The sequence below is a fragment of the Notolabrus celidotus genome, chromosome 8, assembly GCF_009762535.1.
Source record: "Notolabrus celidotus isolate fNotCel1 chromosome 8, fNotCel1.pri, whole genome shotgun sequence".
Classification (NCBI taxonomy): domain Eukaryota; kingdom Metazoa; phylum Chordata; class Actinopteri; order Labriformes; family Labridae; genus Notolabrus; species Notolabrus celidotus.
In genome coordinates this window covers 20,271,556-20,295,130 of record NC_048279.1, presented here as the reverse complement: position 1 = coordinate 20,295,130, position 23,575 = coordinate 20,271,556, and the positions used below count along the sequence as shown (strand labels likewise).

The 23,575-nt window shown below is 39.9% G+C and overlaps 1 protein-coding gene across 1 annotated transcript in view; it reads right to left on the bottom strand.

Annotated features, from left to right (window-relative positions):
* Window positions 1-1,735: 1,735 nt before the first annotated feature.
* The window catches only part of LOC117816905 (short transient receptor potential channel 7-like), an 87,794-nt gene continuing 65,954 nt past the window's right edge, over window positions 1,736-23,575 (bottom strand). Inside the window, 5 exon segments of the mRNA XM_034689287.1 lie at window positions 1,736-5,010; window positions 5,256-5,331; window positions 6,291-6,371; window positions 10,038-10,259; window positions 10,457-10,652. Coding sequence (XP_034545178.1) covers window positions 4,871-5,010; window positions 5,256-5,331; window positions 6,291-6,371; window positions 10,038-10,259; window positions 10,457-10,652 — 715 coding nt within the window. The 3' untranslated portion in view covers window positions 1,736-4,870.

Here is a 23,575-nt window from a genome sequence, read left to right as displayed (position 1 = left end):
GTGCACCCACACATCCACACACATCTTACACAAACCCTGGAGACTCACTTGAGGGTCTCTAATGCATCTCTGTGTGTTGAGTCTAACCATGAAAAGCTTTTACAGAACACTGAGTGAACTTGATCCTGAAATAAACACTAGGAGTGGGTTTGGGCTCCACTTTGGGGTGTATTGGTTAGCTCAAGCATCTGCTAGCCAAGTCTAGCTGCTGAGCAGAGAGTGACCTAGACAGGGCCGGCCTGTAGCATAGGTAATATAGGCAAATGCTAGGGGCGCCGTCCAGCCATAGGGGGTGCAACTTGCGCCCTAAATGAGTGAGGATAATGAAGAGAAAAGGAAAAATAATATTATTTTATCTAATAAAATGTGGGGTTAAATTGCAGAGTGATGCCAGTATACATTTAAAAGCTTGTGATTCACTTTTGCTTTAAAAAACTGGTTTGGAGAGCCGTTTTTGAAGGTTATAAGTGTTCATGATGTTTTTGTTATGTTGTTGTTGTTTTTCTTTACACTTTGGAAGCTTAATTAGTTATAAAATGTAGGCTAGGCTTAAATAAGCATTTTGCATCTGGCTTTTCAGTCATCACTTAATACATTACTGTCACTTTGTTGAAAGTGTCTGTACTGTGAAAATCATTGTGTTTTATAATGACTGAATACATTCTACTACAAAATTATGCATTTTGAAATTGTATTTTTTTCCCCCTGCTAACTATCACTGTTATTACCATTTTATTAATGTTTGCCTAGAGATCGTTTTTATTTAAAAATAAAGGAAACCTGTAAACATACAGCTGTATGTCAATTTTCTTTAAGTGTATATGTGATGTGATTGTTGGTGGAGTTGGTTACAATACAAGGGGCACCATTTGAAATCTTGCTTAGGGCACCGAGTCGGTTAGGAACGGCTATACACCTAGATACTGCTTTTTGATTTTGCTTGGGTTCGCTGCAGTAATTATTTATATTTACAACTTCAGGTTTCAAATCCACAGTTTTATCCAGCCAGCTACTGGCAAAGTGGATGTTGTATTGTACAGCCTAAAATACTTCTCCTTTGTCCTGCAATGTCTTATATTTTGTTGGTGTATTTGTTAAATTTGAAAATTCAAAAATATACAGTGCACTTGGCTTATCCTTGTGTCACAAAGCTGGATGATGTATAAAAAGCTTGCATCAAAAATCTTTCTTCCCTCTGTTTGAGGATAATGGTCATTTCTCTCAGGGACTGTCTTTTGAAGGGTTTTGGGTGTGAGTTTATGTAAAAGCTGTGCTCAGGGAAAGGGATTTTTGAATAGCTTTAGAATAGTGTGGAATGAGATTTATGTATTCAACCATTTGCTAAAAAAAATCCACAAGACAAATAAAAATAAGAGTGCAATGGCTGAATGCATTATGGATGTGTACTACTGAGCTGTGCGAGTTTACATTTAGAACAGTTTGGGTCCTGCCAGCAGCACAAATAATTGTTCAAGGCATGTGTATGTGTGTGCATGGGTGTCAACTTGTAGTGCAGAAGAACACTGCAGTCACATGTGTGGATTTTGACTGGGGGCACTGATGGGGACAAACACTGAATATTTAGACTCATTTAATTCGACCACAGTTCACCCTCCAGCACAAACATACATAGCACTCTACTGACCAAACAAGCAGTTCAGAGCTTTCTCTCTTTAATTTAAAGATCAAAAATATGACAATATACAGTACAAGATTTTGTTTTAATTAATCATTCTTGCGTACAAGTTAAAAATACAGTATTTCAGGTAATTTAGTCTTTCAGAAGAAGGAAATGTTAAAACGTTCTCAGGGACTGCCTGACTTCACAGAACATAAACTTCTCTCTCTCTCTCTCTCTCTCTCTCTCTCTCTCTCTCTCTCTCTCTCTCTCTCTCTCTCTCTCTCTGACACACACAAGACAAATAAATACAGACACATGTTTAAGTCCCACTATTCATTCAAACAAAAGCTTGACGCTAAACAACATTTGTGTATCTAAAACATCTCTCAGTAAGTTTATGTTTAAAGCCTTCTTATAATAAACAGAAACCCGTCTTATAATGTGTGCTTCAGCTCACTACAGCTCTTGGTAGCAGAAGTAAGCTTAAAAAACTACCAACAATGATCCAAATATAGATATATCTGTTGTTGAAGTACCTTATTACAGTTTCCCTGTAATGGATAATGATGTCAAGATGAAAGGATTATTTTCCTAGCAAAACAAATGATTTATAATCACAGCACTCTAAATGTGTTAATCAGTGAAATTAATCCTTGCTCTTATCAGGCCAATGATATTTGATAATATCCCAACAATAACAGAATAATGAAATTGTATTATTGTATCGTGATAATGTTCTATTTTTGGGGTTATCAAATTAGTTTTGAAAGGAAAGGGAGGGATTTTACGATATATTATTACCATCTAACTGGATTAAATCTATTGATTTAACACAAAAGCTGTCACATTTAAATGGATTTAAAAAAGATATACATTTTCATCCACTACTGTACTTTAAATATGAATGAAATATTATAATCTGAAAGAATCTCTGCTTGATATCATAATAATTAAGGGTGAAAATCCCCAAAGTCTGCTGCTACATGAAGAACACTGATTATATTTGTAGTGTCCTGGTTGTATCCACTGCTGTATAAAGTTTACTGTTAGATACAAACATCCTCTCTGTAAGCTCATTTACGGTGAAGTCAACCACAGCGAGTTATGGTACAGCAGTCTGTCAAACAAGACTCCAAAAGAAAAACAAAACCATAAAATCCACACAGCTTCCTCAGGAGAATCCTCATGTTTATAGCCAAATGATTGCTTTGTTGTTTTTCTCAGAGTCTAGAATAACTCGCACATTTTCTCATCTTTCAAATGTGTGTTTGCCCCAAAGCGATCAGACAGAGGAGTTTGTCTGGCTTCGTGTTCTCCTTGAAAGCACTGACCTCCTCCATTTCCCAGCTGTAAACACAAATCCTGGAGGACGTGTCGCTTTTCAGCTGCTATTTTAGAAAAAGTGTTGTGCAGAGAAAAATTGTGCCGCAAAGGTCCAATGAACAGGAAAATATACACAACATTTATCCAGGTCTATTTGTAATGATAATGGGATTGTGACCTCCACTATGAACATAGTGTGAAGATTTTCATTATGTTGTATAAACTGTTTTTATTTTCCGTCTGTGAGTTTGTCAAAATTGCAACGTTGATGGCAGCATATTTTGGTTTGGGACACTGTTTCTGGGTTAGAAGACATTATGTCTGTCGCAATATCTCTGGCAATGATGGCCAGCATTTCAGGGCTAGACAGCAGTTAGAGATAAACAACTAAAAGCCAAAATGTCCTTTTCCAAGTGCTGTTATTTATATTATTGTTATCATGATATTTATAGTCTAATGAGCAACTTGAGAAGCAACAAAATGCTCTAAGTAAAGCTAAGTGACATTCACCCCATCAGATCTAGATTTGTCTGGATAATGAATGCCATAATTTCTTTGTTCATAACATCCCTCGAGGGGTGTCAGTTAATCTGTTTCTTGTGAGTCTCAGTTTCACTGTAAACAGTAAGTTACACAGTGACTGGCTTTCTTCAGTGAAACCTGGAAGGAAACTGATTTGTAAGTAATTTACCTGCAATTAAAAGGATTTAAGTTCTGACTGACTTTCGCAACACAGCATAAAGCAGATTTGTCTTCCTACTTTAAATTTTTGATTCAGAACAGACGATTGGCTACATTAGGATGAAGACACCATATAATGAAATGAATTGCTGTCAGATTATCACTCACAGGAGCCAGGAAGTCATGGAAGATTTTGTTTAGCCTGCTTTTGATCCCAATAGAGGCGGTCTTTTCTGCATACACCAAAGGCTGCTGATATGTGATTGATCACACTCAGACTACAAATCTACAACAAAAGGACTATTTCCCATACTAAAATCCAGACACCCCAGAACAGAATCTATATCTTTATGTAGAATCTGTAAGTAGAGATCAGCATCTAACTAACGTTAAAATGAGATGAAGTTACATTTTTTTTTAGTAAACTTTAATGACTTGTTTTCCACTTTTTCCTGAATCATCGGTCTCCTGATCACAAGTTGTGCATTGAGGACAGATGTGCATTAATTAGAAAGCCTGCTGTATAAAGGGCTGCACAGTATATACACAGGTGTCAATGTTATACCCCAGGCGAAGTGAGCACAGAGAAGAAGAGTCAGTCTTTCTATTGTGAAATATATTGGCAGTGTTCTCCTCTTTTTTTTTTCAGCCCCCTCTCACTCTGCATCCCTTCCTTTTGTCTTATCCCCTCTTTGGGTCTCCCTCTCTCTCTTCTTCTGATATCTCTTGGCAGTGGATGTGTATGCCTTCGCCCTGATGCTGCCTCAGTCTTCTAGCCTGCGCTGCCTCTTCATTGTTTCTCATGGTGCTTGTGTTTTCCTCCTCATTCCTCTCCCTCTGTCTCTCTCACAGCCTGTGACTCTGTCTCCCTCCTAACTCTCAGTCCCTGAAGATGTCGTCTGTAATTTGACTGCAGCCGTCATCAAAAACTCCACTTCACCTCTGACCCCATGACCTCATGTTCAATTATAGTAACAGTTGCCATTTTCCTACATTCCTAACAAACAAGCCAATGCATATACAAAACAATTGCCTAAATTTGCTAACTCTGTTCCAATTTTTCTTTACTTTTGTGTTCTTTTAGCCCCGTCATCCTAAAAATCTTTCATCACCTCTATTTTTCTCACTCTCCCACTCTAAATTCTTAAAAATACCTCCCATGACCCTGCTTTTCTGCCCCTTCCTCCCCCTGATTTCACCCTCTCTTTTCACATCTTTTTCCCTCTCTCATTCTTGCGAGTCCTGTCAGTGCCTCATGGTGTTCTTGCCAAACTTGTCGCCGAGTTGTTGAATAAGCAGAGCCAGCTCTCCGGCTGCCTGTGACTTCTCTTCCAGGAGCTCGTAGCGGAGGCTGGAAATGTCTTGCTTGATCTCCTTCAGCTCGCCTGCAACACAAAGTCACACACAGAGACAATAGTTAGGGCAAGTGAGCAATTACAGACATGCGGGCACTTCATTCAAGGCCATGAAACTGTGCAGCTGGTGACAGGTGTGAAAGAATAGGCAGCTATCCAGTACACACAATACATATACAGCAATAACTCACATAAAATCCATACTCTTACATGACCTGAAAAGAAACTGACACAATGAAAAATGACTTCCATGAAAATTTTTTTTTTTTTTTTACCCTCATTGACTTCATCGTTCTCTCTGTCCACTTGAGCCTTCAGCACGTACCGCTTGATCAGACGCTTCATGATGTTCTACAAGAAGGAGAGAAAAGAAGGAGATGTAATAGAGAGATGTTGACAAGGTGAAGTGATAACACATGGCGCATGTCTCAAGTGAGAAAACTTCTCCTTCTCTAATTACTTTTTGTGTGTGTGTGTACTTCTGCCTCTGCACACACACTCACAAAATCAGGCAGTGTGGAAAGAGCAGCACAGTGTCTCACAGACTGAGTGTCAAATGTTGAGTATTGATCTGCAGCCAACAGGGGCGTCCTGCAGACACTGCCAAGGCTCAGGCAGTCATTCTTTGCATGTAGGCAATCTTGATATGGGTCGATACCTGTCACCAGATGTACAAACGTCTTACAGAGTGACAGGTGGATGTGTGGTGTTAGAGGTCTTGTGCGTTTGTGTGCTGGTAGTTGGAAAACAAAGCCCTTGTCAATCTTGGGGTGGTGGGGAAATGAATCCAAATTTCCCCTGGTGCAAAGGTGAGGGATCTCATTCCTCCTCAGTATGATACTTTGAGCTCATTGTAAGTGTCTGCTCTCCATATCCCTTAATTCAATCATCAGAAACATACCTCAGTTCTTTTTTTTCTGCAGGTCACTCCACTTCTTCCCTTCTCAATTGATGGCATATGTTCAATCCCTCATTTTTTCAACCTGTATGTTTTTTGTTCCTCCTACTTTTCTTATTCCTCCTCTTTCGTATCTATTCTTCTTTACCTCACCTGCCCCTCTCACTCCTCCCTCCATATTTCTTCCAATACATTTTTATCACCCTGCTGCCACCCTGACTTAGCGCCACTAACCTCTCTGTAGGATTTTTTTTTCTGTCACTGATTATATTCCCATTCCCGTTCTTATTCTGGGATCAAGCTTCCACTCTCTCTCTCTCTCTCTCTCTCTCTCTCTCTCTCTCTCTCTCTCTCTCTCTCTCTCTCTCTCTCTCTCTCTCTCTCTCTCTCACTCTCTCTCTCTCTCTCTCACCTGGTATCTGGTCGGATGTGTTCTCGATTTTTTTGGGATGAACTCCTCGCCCGGGCGTGGATAAGACCTGAAGCGTTCATCCTGTTGCAACAGTCAGATACAAAGCAGCAGCCTGCCGTTAATGTCACATTTCAGGGTTGAGTGATACTCTATAATGGAAAAGGGTGTTAGAGGAGGCAACAGACTGCTGAATGAAACAACAATAAGATCCAGGCTGCTGTGTTTGTGAGTCTGGCACTCACAGATGTCTTCAAAGAGAACACACGGAGATAATTAACAGCATAATTTGGCATGAGTGGATCTCTATTAACTACCTTCTAGATGCCATTTCGCACACAGGGTCTTGCTTTGCAGCTTGTGTGTCACTTTAACACCACAGTGTCCATATGAGTTTTAAGTCAAGTGTGGACATTTACAACTAGCTGCTATTCTATATGTACTAAAGCTGCAGATGCCTGGAGATATCTAACATAATATATAAGTAAGGTAAAGGTTGAAAGATGTTTATAATACAAATCATATGTTGATATATCTCTATAGCTTTAAGCACAATGTGTTAGTTGTTGACAGTAGATAAATGTTTGATTTGATTATGCAGAGCCCAAAATGTTAAATGCACAACAAACTGTGTGTATATGAATTAAAATAATGTGCCTGCACTAAATGAAAACAGTCTGTGAATGCAATACATCATAAGAGACGATTACATAAGTTCATTAAACAGCCTGAACAACCCACAATAAATACTTTTAGAAAATTCAATAATGTGGAAAATACAAAATTAATAATGTGAAAGGTTCAGCTGCATACAATAGAGACCATTACAGACCACATTTATTTGTGCTTTCACTGATTTCATAACCGCATTTATGAAGATTTTTTTTTAATCTGCGGTGAAATTCATCTCTTTTTATGTGAAAGAACAAAATGTCCGGTCATTTTCTTTGGACTGTGTGAACACAAATCCTTATACTTTTCCTGTTTTTGTAAAGGTTTTTCCAAACTCTGTTTTGTTTTGTACTCAGTGACTTTTTCTTGATCAATACCCTGCAATGCTTTCTTCACTTAGTGATTTTCAATTTGTTTGCTCCTGGCAAGAAATTAATTGTCCTCATTACTGTGAATATGTGAGAGATATTTTCACGAAAGGGCAGGAACCTCAATTACTGAATAAATGCAAACACACTCTAAAAACCACAAACACCCATATATAGACCAAACATGTGAGATTTTTACTCTTTCATCAAACCTCCATACAAATGTTCAACAAGAAATACATTTACAGAAGGTCAGTCGGCTTCTCTTTAACATATTTGATCTAGCCATTTAAATTTGTATTTCACCAGCAAATGACTTGGTTATCTATATGAACATAGGCTACTTTCAAACTCACATGAAAAAACATTGAGCAAAAAGACAGAGAGGAAGAAATTACTGATTCAGAAAGACCACGCTGTCTCCTCTAAATCTTACTTGACATTCTCAGAGCTGAACTGTGGACCAGTGTAAGCTCAAGTATTGATCTCTCGCTGCACCTGCTTGGCTTTGCAGTTAAACTGTCAGAGCTGTACAAAACTTTAGGAGCTCACAGAGGCAGCAGGCTGTAACCCATCTTGTCCCCATCCAAAACCTGGCCAGCCATTTGAGCAGACGCAGGCAGATCTGGCCACCTGACTAATAGCTCAGCTGAGGCTCTGAGGTGAGCCATTTGAGCTGAGGAATCAGACAGAGGAAAAACCTGCAGCACCAAGATAGATTCTCTGTTAAATGGCCTGTGCTGTTTTTCTCATGCATTACTTTCTTTTCATTAGAGTGGTTTTATTTGGACCGACAATCCTTATAAGGGAGATGGTGTGGAAATGAATGAAGCTTAAGTTGCACCCCAGCCTGTGGTGGGAATGGCATGTCCTTTCTGGGTCTAAGCCTTAAAGAATTGCAGATGTCTTGAGGGCAGCTGTGGTTCAGTGGGTTGAGTTGGTCATCTATCAATTGGAAGGTTGGCGGTTCGATCCCAACTCCTGTGGTCATATGGTGAAGTGTCCTTGAGCAAGACACTGAACCTCAAGTTGCTCCCACTGTTGTTCAGCGGTGTCCGAATGTGTACAAATGAGATTAGCTAACACTGATGGTCCCTCACTAAATAGCAGCCTCTACCATCAGTGAGTGAATGGCTGTTTTCAAAACGGCCTGCTACATACTACTTACTAATGTAGTAGGCCGTAAGTACGGCCTACTACATACTGCGTTTGAATGTAGTATGTCTGTTCTGTTTGATCTGTCATGCAGCATGCTGAGCCAGACGTCACTGGATTTCCGGTTTTGAACAGCGGAAGTAAAAAACGGCGAAGCCGATAGAGAAACTGCTTATTTAGCATTCGCTAATGATTTAAAAAGTTGAGGAGTTGTTTTTATGTAATTCAATAACTTTCACATTACCCAAAAACGGATTTCCCACCGTCAAAAAAAGAAGGAAAAAGAAAAAGCGGAGCGAGCGCTGTGCATTGTGAGAAACAGTATGTGAGGCAGACTGGTCCGATCCAACAGCCAATGAGTATGAATGGGTGAATGCAACGAGTAGTTTGTAAAAGCGCTTTGATTAGTCAGACAGACTAGAAAAGCGTTATATAAGTACAAGTCAATTTCCATTGAAGTTGAGTTAAAGGTGTAACCTATTAATAATCAGTGTATTGTCTACAGCAGATGGTGGTCAGCCGTCCTCTGGTTTGAAAAGCGAGCCAACAGCTAAGCAATGTACCACTGTGAGCTTCACTAGGTTTGGGTTTGGAGTAAAATCTGTTTTATCCACCTAAACAAAGCCCCACCTTAAAAAAACACAAGTTGATTTAAATGCTAAATTTTAAGTATTTTTAAGGCTTTAACCCCCTTTCCTCATAATGTACATTTTTCACCTCTTAACAGGTCTGTATTCCCACGCAAGCCACTAAACGACCTATGACTATTCCCTTCAAGTCATCTGAGCACACTAGACATACTGTATATGCTGATGATCCAGTCATTTCCACTAATGCTTCCAATATGTACTTCCTGCCCACACATACAATTATGTACTGTCGGTATAATAGTGATAAAAACAGAAATAAGTTGCTGGGCATTGTTAAAATTTGCTGCAAAACTGCAGGCACTACTGTAAATTCTTTGAGTGAGATATTAAACTCATTGATCCAGAGGTTCTGTTTAAAGAGTTCATGTTCCTTCCATCAGGTTAGCTTGAAAGCAGCCATGCAAAGGAAGATCTTGATACAAGCTACAGGGTTCATATGAATGTCTGCCATTACAAAAAAAAAAAGCCTATAAAAAAGCACAAAATTTAACAAAAGCCTTGAGAGTAAATTTGATATGAACCATTTGAGAAACTACTGTAACTTGTTTTGTAAGCTGTCACATCAGGATATCATTCTCCTGTTTTCTGACAATGAGAAGCTGAAGTTGCATGTTGTCAGTAATTGCCTTGTAATGGCTGGCTCCCACCACAGTTCCTGCAGCATTTTGGAACATTTGATACACGAACACTTCAGAAACGTTTTTTTTTGCAAAGCTCTTTGCAGCTGGTTTTTGAAAAATCATTGATTGAGCATTCATCACAGTGTCAAAAATAATGCCAGCCAATTAGCTGTTCCCTGTCCCACGCTGCAGGATTCTCTGCTCAAACAATAAACAAACACATCCTTTAGTGTGTGTCTCTAATTTGTCATGAGGTTATGAATCAAAAGATTTCCCGTCACTGACCTTGGCCTGTGAGTTGAGCATGCCCAGCTCCAACTCGTTGTTATGACGACGGCTGTTGGCCTTGCAGAGACGAATCAGGCAGGACTTGATGCGGAGAACCAGGTAGTAGAAGGACTTTGGACTGGGAACCAGGTTGTAGGGGGCAGGCAGGGTGCGTCCTTCATCAAAGTAGGAGAGCCACAATTTTGCTCGGGCGAACTTCCACTCGACATCAGCGTCCTCCTGCAGAGACACATAGAGACAGAGACAGAGACTATTTTAAACATTTTTTATAGTAGTAAAGCTATATGTATCGTTTTTATCACATTCTTCTGTGACACTTTGTTTTTAGTCACTACATTGATCTTTCACAGCAATTGGTATTTCCAAATCACTCTCCAATCCTCCTGCAGTCACATAACCATGTACTATTTCTGTACCTCCATCTCCTGGTACGAGCTGTTGATCATGGCGATGAGCATGTTGAGAAGGACGACCACCATCGTGACGTTATAAACCCCGTACAGCACGTAGCCGATGTTCTCTATGAACTTATGGTCGTACTTGAGCACCACTGAGATCACTTCAGACAGCCCAAAGATGGACCAGAAGAGCGTTTTGAAACTCTCCTCCACCCTGAAAAGAGAGAAGATGATAGCTGTGAGCAAACAATGAATGACAATAAATACACACAATATGTTATTTTCATGTTGTTGAGTTTATGAGGTGGCACTGATGAAATACCTAATGGGTCATGTCCAGTTAAAGCACTTCATCTATTTTATCTCTCTAACAAACACATGCTCTTACTCTCACACAATTTGCTAAGCACAGACACAGACGAAAACATAATTTACTTCTGGGGATAAACACAAAAAACAAATCACAAAAGCAAAAAGAGCTCAGTATTTTAGGGATTAGTTAGCTTTTACAAATTAGTTCATTAAACCTTGTCTCATCTTGACCTTTGCACTAAAAAAATCACAAAACATGAGTGAAATTATTCCTAAAACAAAGTTAATATTAAATAAACATGATGTGGTTTCTATGGGTCTTGAAGTTGTATCAGAAAAGATATACAAAACATTTAATCCCAGGTTAGATCCCAGGTAAGATCATTCTGAAAACTGATGGTCAAGTTTACTTTCTTCAGTTGTGGTTGATATTTAACTTCTTAAGCTCTATTTTTCCTCCTGACATTCATAATCAAATGAACACTTATTACATTGTCTTAAAAAAACATTAGTGTTTATTTCTCTGAAGTCCACTTCATATCTGCATTCAGCCTGAAGGATCATTCTCTGGTTCCGAGCATCAACAACTCTTGTGAACATTGACATTCAGGTTCATGTCTATCTTTAAATATTCCATGAGAAGCAAGCATGCAAAGGCAGGAAATGGCAACAGGGGGCTCAGTGGGGAGGGTGGGGCTGCCCTGTTGGATTGCTTGAGGGGTTGGAGGTGGTGGTGGGCTGTTGGGAGGAAAGATGTGTGAGCTTGTGGCTTCAGGAGCGTCTTCCAATGTTAGTTCTTTCAAAGAAAGAGTGGATCGTTGCCAAAGCAGAGGGCTCAGTGGAAAGAGAGAAAAAAAATACACCTTCATGTGTATAAAAAGACAGACACAAACACACACAGGCACGGATTCTCTCCTCCTGACTCTCTCTCACACACACATGAAAACAGAGACTCCCCAGCTCTAACCTTTCAGTGGGAATCCTAAACACAGTGTTTAACCTTCAACACCAGAGCTCTGTGTGCACTCTCTCTTTCTAACTTCACTGCAAAACATCCAAGAATGTGCTCTGCCTTTTTTCCTTTGAAAAAAAACCCATTTATTTCAAGGAGAAAAAAAGAGAAAGTAACATAACACACAGAGTACTTCCACCTGGTAAGAATTCAGTTGAAAGTGTGTAATTACTTTGATAGTAAAAGCCAACATTACCGTCTCTTCCTGAATTATTTTTAGAAAACAACAACCTTGTTTATTGTTGTTGCTCATTAGAGCTTCTCCTCAACGACTGCGTTCATTTTGGTGACCTTTAGTTATCTATCTGTAGTTTCGTACAGCTCTGAACGGTAGCCAAAAAGGCATGAAAAATGCTCTGTAAAAACCACGTCTGTAATAGATCCCATCTTCATCGATTTCTTCATATTAACATGTATTGACATTCTGCTCACTTGCCAACATGACAGATGTCTTTTTTGCCTAAGGTCCCTGCACCTGCATGTTGATCATTTGCAAACCATGACAGAATGCTTAATTAAACACAATTAACCATGACTACCATCATAACCTTAAAGACCATATAAATGTTGTTTATCTCAACCAGTCCTTTTCATACGAGTAATAGCATCCTACATGAACTCAAAACTCTCTGGCTAGTTAGGAGGAGCTTAATTTCCCACCTACTTTACTGATAGGTGTGAAGGGCAGAGCACAGGTAATAAAAAAAGATTAACTAAGGTCCTTGTTGTCAGCAGGTTTTTGGCACAGAAGGCTTGCCCAAAATTAGTCAATGGTTTCTGCTTTGGGTGTTACTTTGATTTCAGGAAACAGCCACTTGTTCGCACTCTAAATTCCAATGTGACAGGATCTCTCACCTTCCCTTGTCCACCCTGCTTCTATGTGTTACCATATATTGAGGACAAACTGATGCATTAAACCTTCACTAGTGTTCCAAAACCTGCTTGAGTGGTAAAAAACTTTCGCCTGCTCTCAGCAGTTTGGGTGGTGACTGGCGGATACATGCTTTTCCCTCCGGGCTTACTGTAGCTGTCTGCACTTGCTGTTGAGACAGTTCATTACCCCAAATCCGTACGCTCGACACTCAACCTGACTCGACCACAGCTGATCCCTCTTTTTCAGATGCAATGTTCTCAAAACTTCCCGTACAGAATGTACAATACCAACAAGACCCCAAGGGGGTTTCAGGGCTGGCTAGATTTGTCCATGCGACGCAGTGAGACAGTAGATTCAGCGCTTATTAAACAGCCAGCTAGACATTATACTGCTTGTTAGTGTTTGCATTGTATCTTAAATGTGTCTAACGCTACAGGCCATTTCGTTTTTTGCTTACACCCATAACCACACAACATTTATAGAAGTTCGGATATATTAATATATAAGAGAAGTTCCAGATTCATTTTGATTTCTTTACTTCCGATCAATATCTGAATATCATGTTAATGTGACTGTCACGCTGGTTTAAAAACAAAGGAGGAGGAACCTCGTGTAGAGAGCAGATTTGTTAACAAAAGAACGAAAAAGGCAAAAAAATGAAACAAAAACTTAAAAAGTACAAGCTAATTAAATCCAAAAGTCGAACTGAAAACATTAGGGAACCACAGGGAACTCAAGAAGGACATTATGAGGAACACTGGCACTAGATAGATGGAGGGAACACATTAGATGATGCATGAACCGACAACACAAGGGAGGATACCAGAGACTTAATACACACTAGGTAACGAGCAACAGGTGTGGACACAGGACACAGGTGAAACTAATGAGGATGACCAAAATAGAGGGAAACACACAAGAGCAGGAAATAAGACTAAGGCTGTTTTCGAAATGGCATGCTACAAACTACCTACTTATGTAGTAGGCAGTAGGTACTACCATCACTGGATTTCCGGTTTCGGAAAGCGGAAGTAAACAACTGCCAAGCTGATAGCGAAACTGCTTCTTTAGCATCACTTATGATTTAAAAAGTTAAGAAGTGGTTTATATGGAATTTAATATTTTTTACAGCACCTAAATACTGAGTTCCCCCCATCAAAAAAAGAAGAGAAAAGAAAAAGTGGAAGGAGCTCTGTGCATTGTGGGAAACAGTACGCGAGGCAGACTGGTCTGATGCATACTGTGAAATTTTCCTGAATCAGTAGACATCCGGGGAGTTTTGGCATACTGAAGATTTTGCTCTTGTTCACTTACTACTTACTACATACTGAATTTTGACCAAATCAGTACGTACTGCTAGTATAGTAGGTGGTTTCGAAAACAGCCTAGGCAACGAGCAACAGGTGTGGACGCAGGACACAGGTGAAACTAATGAGGATAATCAAAGTAGAGGGAAACGCACAAGGAAGTAAGACTAAATCATACACACAGGGATCAAATACTACAAAAGAAAACAGGAAATAAAAGACAGATTACAACACAAGAAAATACCAAAGTAAACTAGAGCAACTCATGACAGTGGCCTGTATTACTATGATTGGAAAAGGTGTGTGCACACTTGAATGCTCATAAGTACTGATCTATATCTATATCTATCTCTGTTTCTATAGATGCATTTCATAACCACAGGCTGCCCCGGACCTTTAGCCTATGACAGTTTCCCAAAGCAACACATGTTAACACTTAAAACATTCTGATGGACTTGCGAATGAAAATACTGTTATTTACAACTAGACATTGATTCCCTCACATAATCTGACATAAATGTGTTCCAGACTAATGGCAAATTAATCTGCTTCTGGACAGAAAACATGCAGGGACAACATGTTACCATAGAAACAATCTTTTCCTGAACCAGACTGACACCTAAACAATTTAACACCACCTCATCCAGTCAGTTAATAACTGCTCTGAGAAATAAGCATCTGTCTGGCAGTTAACGTGAATGCAGAGGCATGCACATCACACTATCACTCAGATAAGCAACAACACATCACAGTGACACGGGCCTCTAGAGTAAACAGAAACACTTTCAAAAACATTAATAGTAGATTTCTAGAGGCTCTTGTCAGTTTGTCCCTGTAATAGATAGCCACAACATCAGACAGACTATTGCTGTGAGACTAGAAGCACCTAAAGGCAGTTATCAACAATACCATCTTCTCACTCACCATTCACATCACGCTCATCCACACAGCTTTCGTGCAATCAGAAGAGCCAAGGAGGGTGATTTTTGTGGACTCGCCTTGAAAACCTGTTGTTTTCATCCTTGTTTCCTTCAATAACGTCTCATCTCTTATCTGGAGCCTCTCTTTAGGAGATAAAAATGCTTTCCAGTGACTTTGAAATATGACACAAATATAAAAGAGAATAATTATCTGCTCTCAATAATGTTATATTCTCATTATCTTTTAATCAAATTATCCTGTCTTCCAGCTCTCCATCCCACCCGTGTGAAATGCTTGCTCGATATAGAATTTCATGTTCCTAAAATGTGAGAGTGATAATGATGAAGGGCTTTGTTCCAGGAAGCATTAATGCGCCATTAACCAGACACTGGCAGGGACTAATGCATACACAATGAGTTACGCATTCACCACAAAAAGAACTATTTATATACAATGTTTATCCGTCTGTCCAAGCAGGTAGTTATTCTATTACAAACAACTTTCTAAACTGGAATGACATTACAGTGTTAGAAGTAGACTTACAGATTAAACTTTATAGGATGATGCGCTTACACCCCCATCCTGCAAATAGCCAGCGGCGGGTGCTGACGTATTGCACTCAAGATGTTTTTGGAGCCAGGAGGGATTGGTTAGTGGGGCTGAAAGTTTACAGACTCTTGTGTTAGTATTTGTCATGTTTTCTCTCACTGTTGCTCCTCTACTCCGTTAATCGAGTGCACAAAGGGCAACAGGAGCCACATTTGTCAATAGAGCTGTCAATCATGGTGGTAAACTCTTTTTGTAGCACAAAATAACTAACTCAAACTAAACTTCTCTGTAAAGCATAAATCAACATGGAAATATGTAACTACTGGAAAAACTATTTGACATATAGTTTGATTTTATAGGTGACCCAAGTCCCATCAACTCCAAAATGCAGCTCAAATCAAATTCAAGACCCTGTTGTGTGCTTGCAAAACAGCCCAAAAAATATCTCCTGTCTGGACTCCTGTATTCAGGTCCATACTTCACCCCCCCCTCTACACTCCAGTGAAATGAAATGCACCAGGTACTCCCATATCAACAGGGCCCTAAGTCACTAGCCAGACTCTTAACCTCTACAGTTCCCTGGTGGTAGAATGATTTACCAAACTGCACTGGATCTGCAGGGTCCCTTCAATCAGTTGAGAGGAAGTTATAGACCCAGCTCATTCATGAACACCTCCAGACTTAATGATCGTGATGCAAGTGATAATTACATTGTTGATGATGAAATTGAGTGAGTTACTGCAGTTTACTATGACTGTTGTGATGACAATAATGATGATGATGATGATGATGATCATGATGACGACGAAGATGGTACTGATGACATTATTGATGTTGTTGATGATGATGACAAAGTTTAAAAAAAAAAAGATTCTTAACACCCTGTGCGTTGCCTCTGGGCTCTGCTGGAGCTATATGAAAGTGTAACACTGTAATTGTAGGAGGAGTTCCTTACCTTTTTTGCAGCCAGTCAGTAGGGGGAGCTCTTCTAGTTTGTTTTTTTCTTAAGGGGTAAGTGTTGATACTTTTGAACAGTATATAATTTATACTCAACAATCTGTTTTTGTCTACACTGATACATATAGTTACCAATCACCCTAAAATAACATTTAGTTAATTTGTCAATCCCAATTACCGCTAGTCATGGGTGTTTGTATAAATGGTTGTGCCATCCCTGTGATAATCTGGCAGCCTGTCCAAGGTGGACCCCACCTCTTGCCCAATGACAGCTATGGATGGATGGATGGATGGATGGATGGATGGATGGACGGATGGATGGATGGATGAATGGATGGATGGATGGACAAACGGATGGATGGATGGATGGATGGATTCTACAAGTATATGCATACAAGTATATAAGTAGAGGGTCCTCATGCATTCTGGCTAATATTGATACATAGGCAGCATGGGCAGGTTCTGCTGCATCATTGTTTGTTTTGCTCAGCTTGTTTTCTGTTTATTTAATTCACCTTAATCTGATGGAGATGCCTCTCTGGGAGAGAGTGTAATAATGAAAACCTAAAATGTATCCTCAGAGATAAACAACGTTGATAAATTTGGAGTGTGTCTCCTGCTGAAGTCAGTTTAGGTGCTGGTCACTTGTGTATTATGCAATATGCTGTTATAAAGATAAATGAGCTGCTCTGTATAATGGAGCAAATTTAACTACCTAAGAATGAGATTATTTTCATTTCAAACTCTCTCTCTCTCTCTTTCTCTCTCTCTCTCTCTCTCTCAGTGTGTGTGTGTGTGTGTGTGTGTGTGTGTGTGTGTGTGTGTGTGTGTGTGTGTGAGTGAGTTTGTAGAGCAGGCAGTGAATCAGCAGGGACAGTGGGCATCAGGAGACAGAGACAGACAGTGGGTTATTATCTGTTATTAAGAGTGGCAGCTCCCAATAGACTGCACGCAACATGACGGCTTCACACACACACACACACACACACACACACACACACACACACACACACACACACACACACACACACACACACACACACACATCCCTGCAGGACTCTGACAGTAAAGAACTAACTTTGTTACCCACTCTCTTTCTCTCTACCAGATCCTCACACACAAACACTCAGTCCACATACATCATGGTGTGCGTCTGTGTGTGGGAGATGGGTGAGTCACCTCGGCTCGGCGGGAGCACACCAAACCCAATCACCGACGGGCCCAAATCACCCCCTCCCCCCCTCCCCCCCAGAGACATGCTCTCGCACTTTCTGCATCTCTCACTTTCTGTTTGTCTCAATCGTTGTTTTAGCTCTTCTCTCTCTTTCTCCCTCACCTCTGCCTCTCCCTCTTTTCTGTTTCTCTTTCACCCGTTTTCTCATTAAATTCCCATTGCCACTGCTTTTATATCTTTCACAACATCACCCTCCTTCCCCTCTTACGCTGCTTCCATCTTTCATCCCAACAGCTTTAAGCTATTTCTGTCACTCAATTTATTCTTCTGATATATACTTTTTTCTTTTTTCATTATTTTTCTCTTCTCATATATTTCTCTTCTTTGTTTAATCTGCAGCAATATTTTCACATGAGTTGAATGTAAATGTAAAAATGCTAATGTTAGACGACATGAACGTCTGCACCCGGCTTTCAGCACGGTCTCTCCCCTTCTGCCCTTCAGTCATTAGGAACATATTACATTTCTCCTTCCATATCCCCTCCTGTTTTTCTTTTTCCCCCCTCTTTCCCCTCATATCTTTTCTTTCCCTGCCTTCTTTCCCTTTTATTCTTTCCTTTCCTTTCCTTTCCTTTCCCATCCTTTATCTTTCATCTTTCCTTTCCCATCCTTTAGTTTCCTTTCCATTTCCTTTCCTTTTTTTTCAATCTCTCCTCTCCTCTCCTCTCCTCTCCTCTCCTCTCCTCTCCTCTCCTCTCCTCTCCTCTCCTCTCCTCTCCTCTCCTCTCCCATAGATAGACAAGTAATCAGACAGAGAGGCACTGAGGCAGGTGTAGATAAACCACCTTTGAATATTAAAGTGAGTTAAACTTTCTATCTACCAAATAGGCGACAGCAGGGGTCTCATCATCCTCAGACTTTAATGAATGAATGAATGCTGCTACCATAAGATGCTTTCCCCCCTGTGTGTGTATTTTTGAGTGTGAATGTGTGAAAGAGGGAGAGAAAAACGGGAGAGAGACAGCCAGACCGAAAAAGATAGTTTGATATTTTTGTGACAGACAGCAGGCTACATATGTAGCAGATGGAGAGCAATGAAAAAGGAGGCAGTTTTGTTGACTGTCTTCAAGCAAGTTAGGTGGGAAATCTTATTAAGTGGGGAATACAACGCAGCAAGGGGTGCAATTAAGAGTGTTTTGATAGCTTGACATCAACTTTTTTTAATCTGCCTACTCCCTAGCTGTTTCTTTTTCTGCTTATCATTTACTCCATGCTGTCTTCTTTTTTCACAACATGCAGCACAAACTTAATATTTTAGACTACTTCTTGCCCCTGTCCTACACCATATTTTAATACTTATAGGAATTTTGTTTTTCAAACTATCCTGGTATCCGAGCTTTTTCAGCCAGCTAGTTAGAATAGTAAACAAATTTAAAGCATTTTTTTCAACTATACTCTCAAAAATGACGACTATTACCACAAGAAACTACTTGGAAGTTCAAAAATGCTTGAAGCTGATGTCCCAGATAGGAACGTCCTCCAAGGTATTTAATCCCTACAGAATAATAAATCCCCTGGACCAGACAGCTTTTTAATAGAGTATCTTATGGCCTTCTCAAGAAAATGACTCCTCGATTAATATGATTAAAGAAGCTTAGAAAAGGAAAAACTACCAGATTCATTGGAAATGGAAACATTTACACTGCTCCCCAAACCAGGTAAGGACCCCTCAGCCTCTTAAATGCAGACTATAATGTTTTAGCCTAGTTTATTGCCTGCAGACTAGAACACATTATACCAGAGGTTATTCACCCTGACAAAACAGGGTTTGTCAAAAACAGACATGGAGCTGACAATGTGCAATGATTGCTACACATAGTGGATATGGCCCAAAAAAACTAGATGCCTATGCTCATAATATCTATGGATGCAAACAAAGCGTTTTGAGGCTATGGACTTTGGGAAAAAATGTATTAAGTATATTAAAACTCCTTTCACAGTGCCAAAAGCCAACATCTTAGCAAATGGTGTTCTCTCTAGCAGTATCTCTTTGTCCAGGGGTTGCAGACAAGGCTGCCCAAGCTCACCTTTACTTTTCGCCATCGAACCATTAGCCATTTAAATTAGATCCAGTCCCTGCATAGCAGTGATTAAATTTGATGCAAGCGAACATAAACTATCCCTTTATGCAGACGACCTTCTGTTATATGTTACTGTCCCATACAATTCATTACCCTTAATACTACAATGTCTTAAAGTGTACAGCGCAGCCTCTGACCACAACTTACATTACACTAAGAGTAAGATTTTGCCACTTAATATACATGAAAGAAGTATTAGTTTTCTTACCAAACCATTGAAATTGAGCAATAATAGCTTTAGATATTTAGGTATATACATTCACAAAACAAACGGACAGATATTTGAATAAGTTCAAGTATGAACATTCTTATTGGAAGCTGCAGTGGTGGAAGAAGTATTCACATTTCAATTTAAGTCAAAGTAGTGATACCACGCAGTGAAATATTGACGTACAACTTAATTTCTGCATTTCAGCTTATCTTGTTTTAATGTATAAAAGCAAATGTAGCTCAAGTAAAAGGGTCCTTACATAATGATAGGTAGTTTAATCTACAAAAATCAATCATTGTATACACTGGCATCACATCTTTTAAACTTGGCTGTTTTCCAAGAATCAAATAATTCTCAAAACTGAACTTTTTACAAGGTCTATTTTCAGCTTTGAAGCAGTGCAATTCCAGCTAATCCAGCGTTTTTTGTTTTGTTTTTTTAATTATGTTTTTTATCTAGAAAAATGGGAGAATTGTCACATCCCATACAGGCACACTTAATCACTTAATCCCTAAATTAAGAAAAAAAAATAAAAAATTCACAAATTTTGGACCAACATTTTGATTTAGAAAGCTTGACTGGCTTAGAGTCTGCAGCTCAGGAGGGCAGAGTTTAAAGAGCCAGTTAAATCTCTCTCTACAGTCAATTAATTCTACATGTAACAGCCTAATGACCAGTATCAACATTTTTTCTGTGACTATTTGTGTGGTGATCTCACAGGTATGGATCTTCTGAACTCAATTAAAGGACTTTCAATGGGATCATGCAAAGTCAAACAATGTCAGAGCTACTGTATTTCAGAGAAATCTCATCTTAACAAGAACGTAATCAGATATTTGATTTTATTCTGCATGTTTATGAAATAATTTATTGAAACCTTTTGAGTATTGGCACAAGCTCTAAAGCTATTGATCTTAATCTTGACATTCAAAATGCCCCAATGATCACACTGCATGATTGCATGTTGCTATATATTTCTGCGTATATTTGTCGCTCTCCTCACTCTGTCTGCCATCATTAATTGTATTTGTGTCTACATGACACGTCTGAATTACTTTAAAAGCTAAGAAATACTCTTTAGCTCTTTTTTCTCCTCTCAACTGTCTCCTTCTTTTCTTAACTCTCTCAGCCACCACTCCTTTCAGAAGATGTCTCTCTCACCAGCATCCCAGTCTCGCCACCATGCCTTAACTCTATCTGTGACTCTAAACTCAATAACTTATACCCTTTTTTTTTCCTCCTCCACCTGACAGAGTTTCAACTTCATATTCACAACCTGCAGTTCTATGTGCCATCCTTTATCTACTCCTCTCTTCCTTTTGTCTGTTTGCATCACTTTCCTCTCTCTCTCTCTCTCTCTCCTCTCTCTCTCATCTCTCATCTCTCTCTCTCCTCCTCTCTCTCTCTCTCTCTCTCTCTCTCCATTTGCATTGCATTACGCGGCTTTGTCCTTGGCTTTAATCTGATATGCTTTCAATATTGCCCATACTGTCTCAGCACTCATTGTGTCTTTCATTCAATCATGTTTCAATAGTATTAAAGGGAGACCATTTTGCAAAAAACCACTAACCAACATCAAACACAAAAAGGCCCATTATGCGACAGAAATGATGGTGAAGTGACCACGTAATACATATACAGAGCTGGATAAAAGAACAGCTGACGGAGTCTGTATGATAAACATGTTTTATTGGGTTATTTTTATGGACGTCCAGATAAATGTTTGCAGTGAGCCGGTGTGTCGGCTGCTGTCTGTTTGACCTTCTCTCATCCTCCTTCATCCTTATTTTCCCTCCTTTGTTTTTGCATCCCTACAGGTCCACCACATTTAGCCTGAACTAACAGCTGAGTCAAAAACACAGTCCTCCTCATCTGCACCTCCCCCCATGTGGTACTCTTCCCATCCCTTATTCCATCCTTTCCCCAGCAAACCATCTCTTTTCTTTTCTGCACTGCTGTTAGCTGCGACTGTGCTGCACATATTCACTGTTGATTTAACTGTTTGACTGGAACAGGATTATAACTACTGTGCTTTGCACCACTCTGTGTCTTTTATTTGATACTACCTTTAAAGTATGCAAATCTCAAGTTGCCCCTTTCGCACATTCCTTCCTTCTACATACCTTTACCTTCCTTGCCCCCCCCCCCCCCCCCCCCCCCCCCCTTTCATGCATGGTTGACCACAATAAGAAACAGATCCACTGCTCTCTCCGCTCTGTCCAAATCAGAATCCTGATAATCATGTGTGACTTTATCTGTACATCCATCTTTGTTTGCTGACAAAGTTAAAGCATCGGCAGAAAGGAACAGTGAAATTGGAGAATTGTATATGCCTGACCCTTGTTAGTGTGTCCCTGCTTAAGTGTATCTGAGCATACTTCTGTGTGGGCACTTGACAAAGAGCATGCGGTGTGTTTCTTTTCAAATTATGTGAGTCAGATAGCTGTCTGAGTCCTCGCGCCTCTGGAGGTCTGTGTTTGTGTGGCTATTAAAGCTCACTGTTCATTAAGCCTCTTCCAGCTGTGCATGCTTGTGTGTGAGTTTTAGCATGTGTGAATGTGTACAGTGTGATAGCCTCTGCCACACTCCTCAGCCACACTCCTCAGCTACACCCCTGCCTGTCTTCTCACATCCCTCCCTCCTCCTAACAGCCAGAGTCACCCCTCCTGGGGTGTCATTACTCCTTCCACCTGGCTCTCTCTCCTCATCCTCCTGCATCAGAGCTATCAGAGCAGCTTTTACTTCTGCCCTCCATCAAACATGGACTGTCACAAAGTCTCACAGCCCACACACACACACATAACTGAGCACAAGCACACATACACATCCATATAGGCATATGCTTTCTGCGAGATGACAGATGAAAACAGATGGACGGTCTTCAATTGCTTTCAATTGAAGCTCAGACTTCAGTAGTTAATGCAGTTACACCTATAAGCTGGGTTAATATACACACTCTAACATATACAATACATAGATCACAATGCAAAACCAGCTAATTCTGAAAGACGTTTTTAGGCAGCTAATTAAAAAAGTTGGCTAAATGACCAAAAATGGCTCAGACAATAGTATCTCAAACATAAATGCATCAGTCTCTTTGTTCAGTTTAGTTCTGACATACTGTCCACCACCATACAGGTTTTGACTTGAGTCACACTGACCCCTAGTGGTGGGACCATTAACAACAACAGTTTTCCGGAGCCTCTGTCATGCTATACAAACATCTCTATGGAGCAGCTCCCACAGGGGAAGCAATTAAAAAAAAGTGTCAGAGGAAAACCAGAGTGGCTCATTAAAAGCAGACATGCAGGGACTTTTTTATTCTAGGCAAAAGACCAAATATGTATGTATAAAAAAACTTCTACAAGAAATTCCATCTGAGGTTAAGTTAGGCAAAGTAATTTCTCATTTTGAAAGGCTGTGTTAATGCTTATATTTTAAATCAGCCTTGATATCCATCTCTAAGGAAAAGAGAAAATTAGATAAAGCAAAGAAGTACAAAGCTGGACCGTACTTTCAGGCTGGAAATGAGTGTGTAACAGTGATGATAAGGCACTTCCATCTGCTCGGTCTGAGGTCTTTTTCTGTACTTGTCCTTTGCTTTTTGAGAAGCCTTCTTTATGTCTGACTCTCGGGTTGTGACCGCAATCTTCCTGACTGGCCATTTCAGCTTCATTAG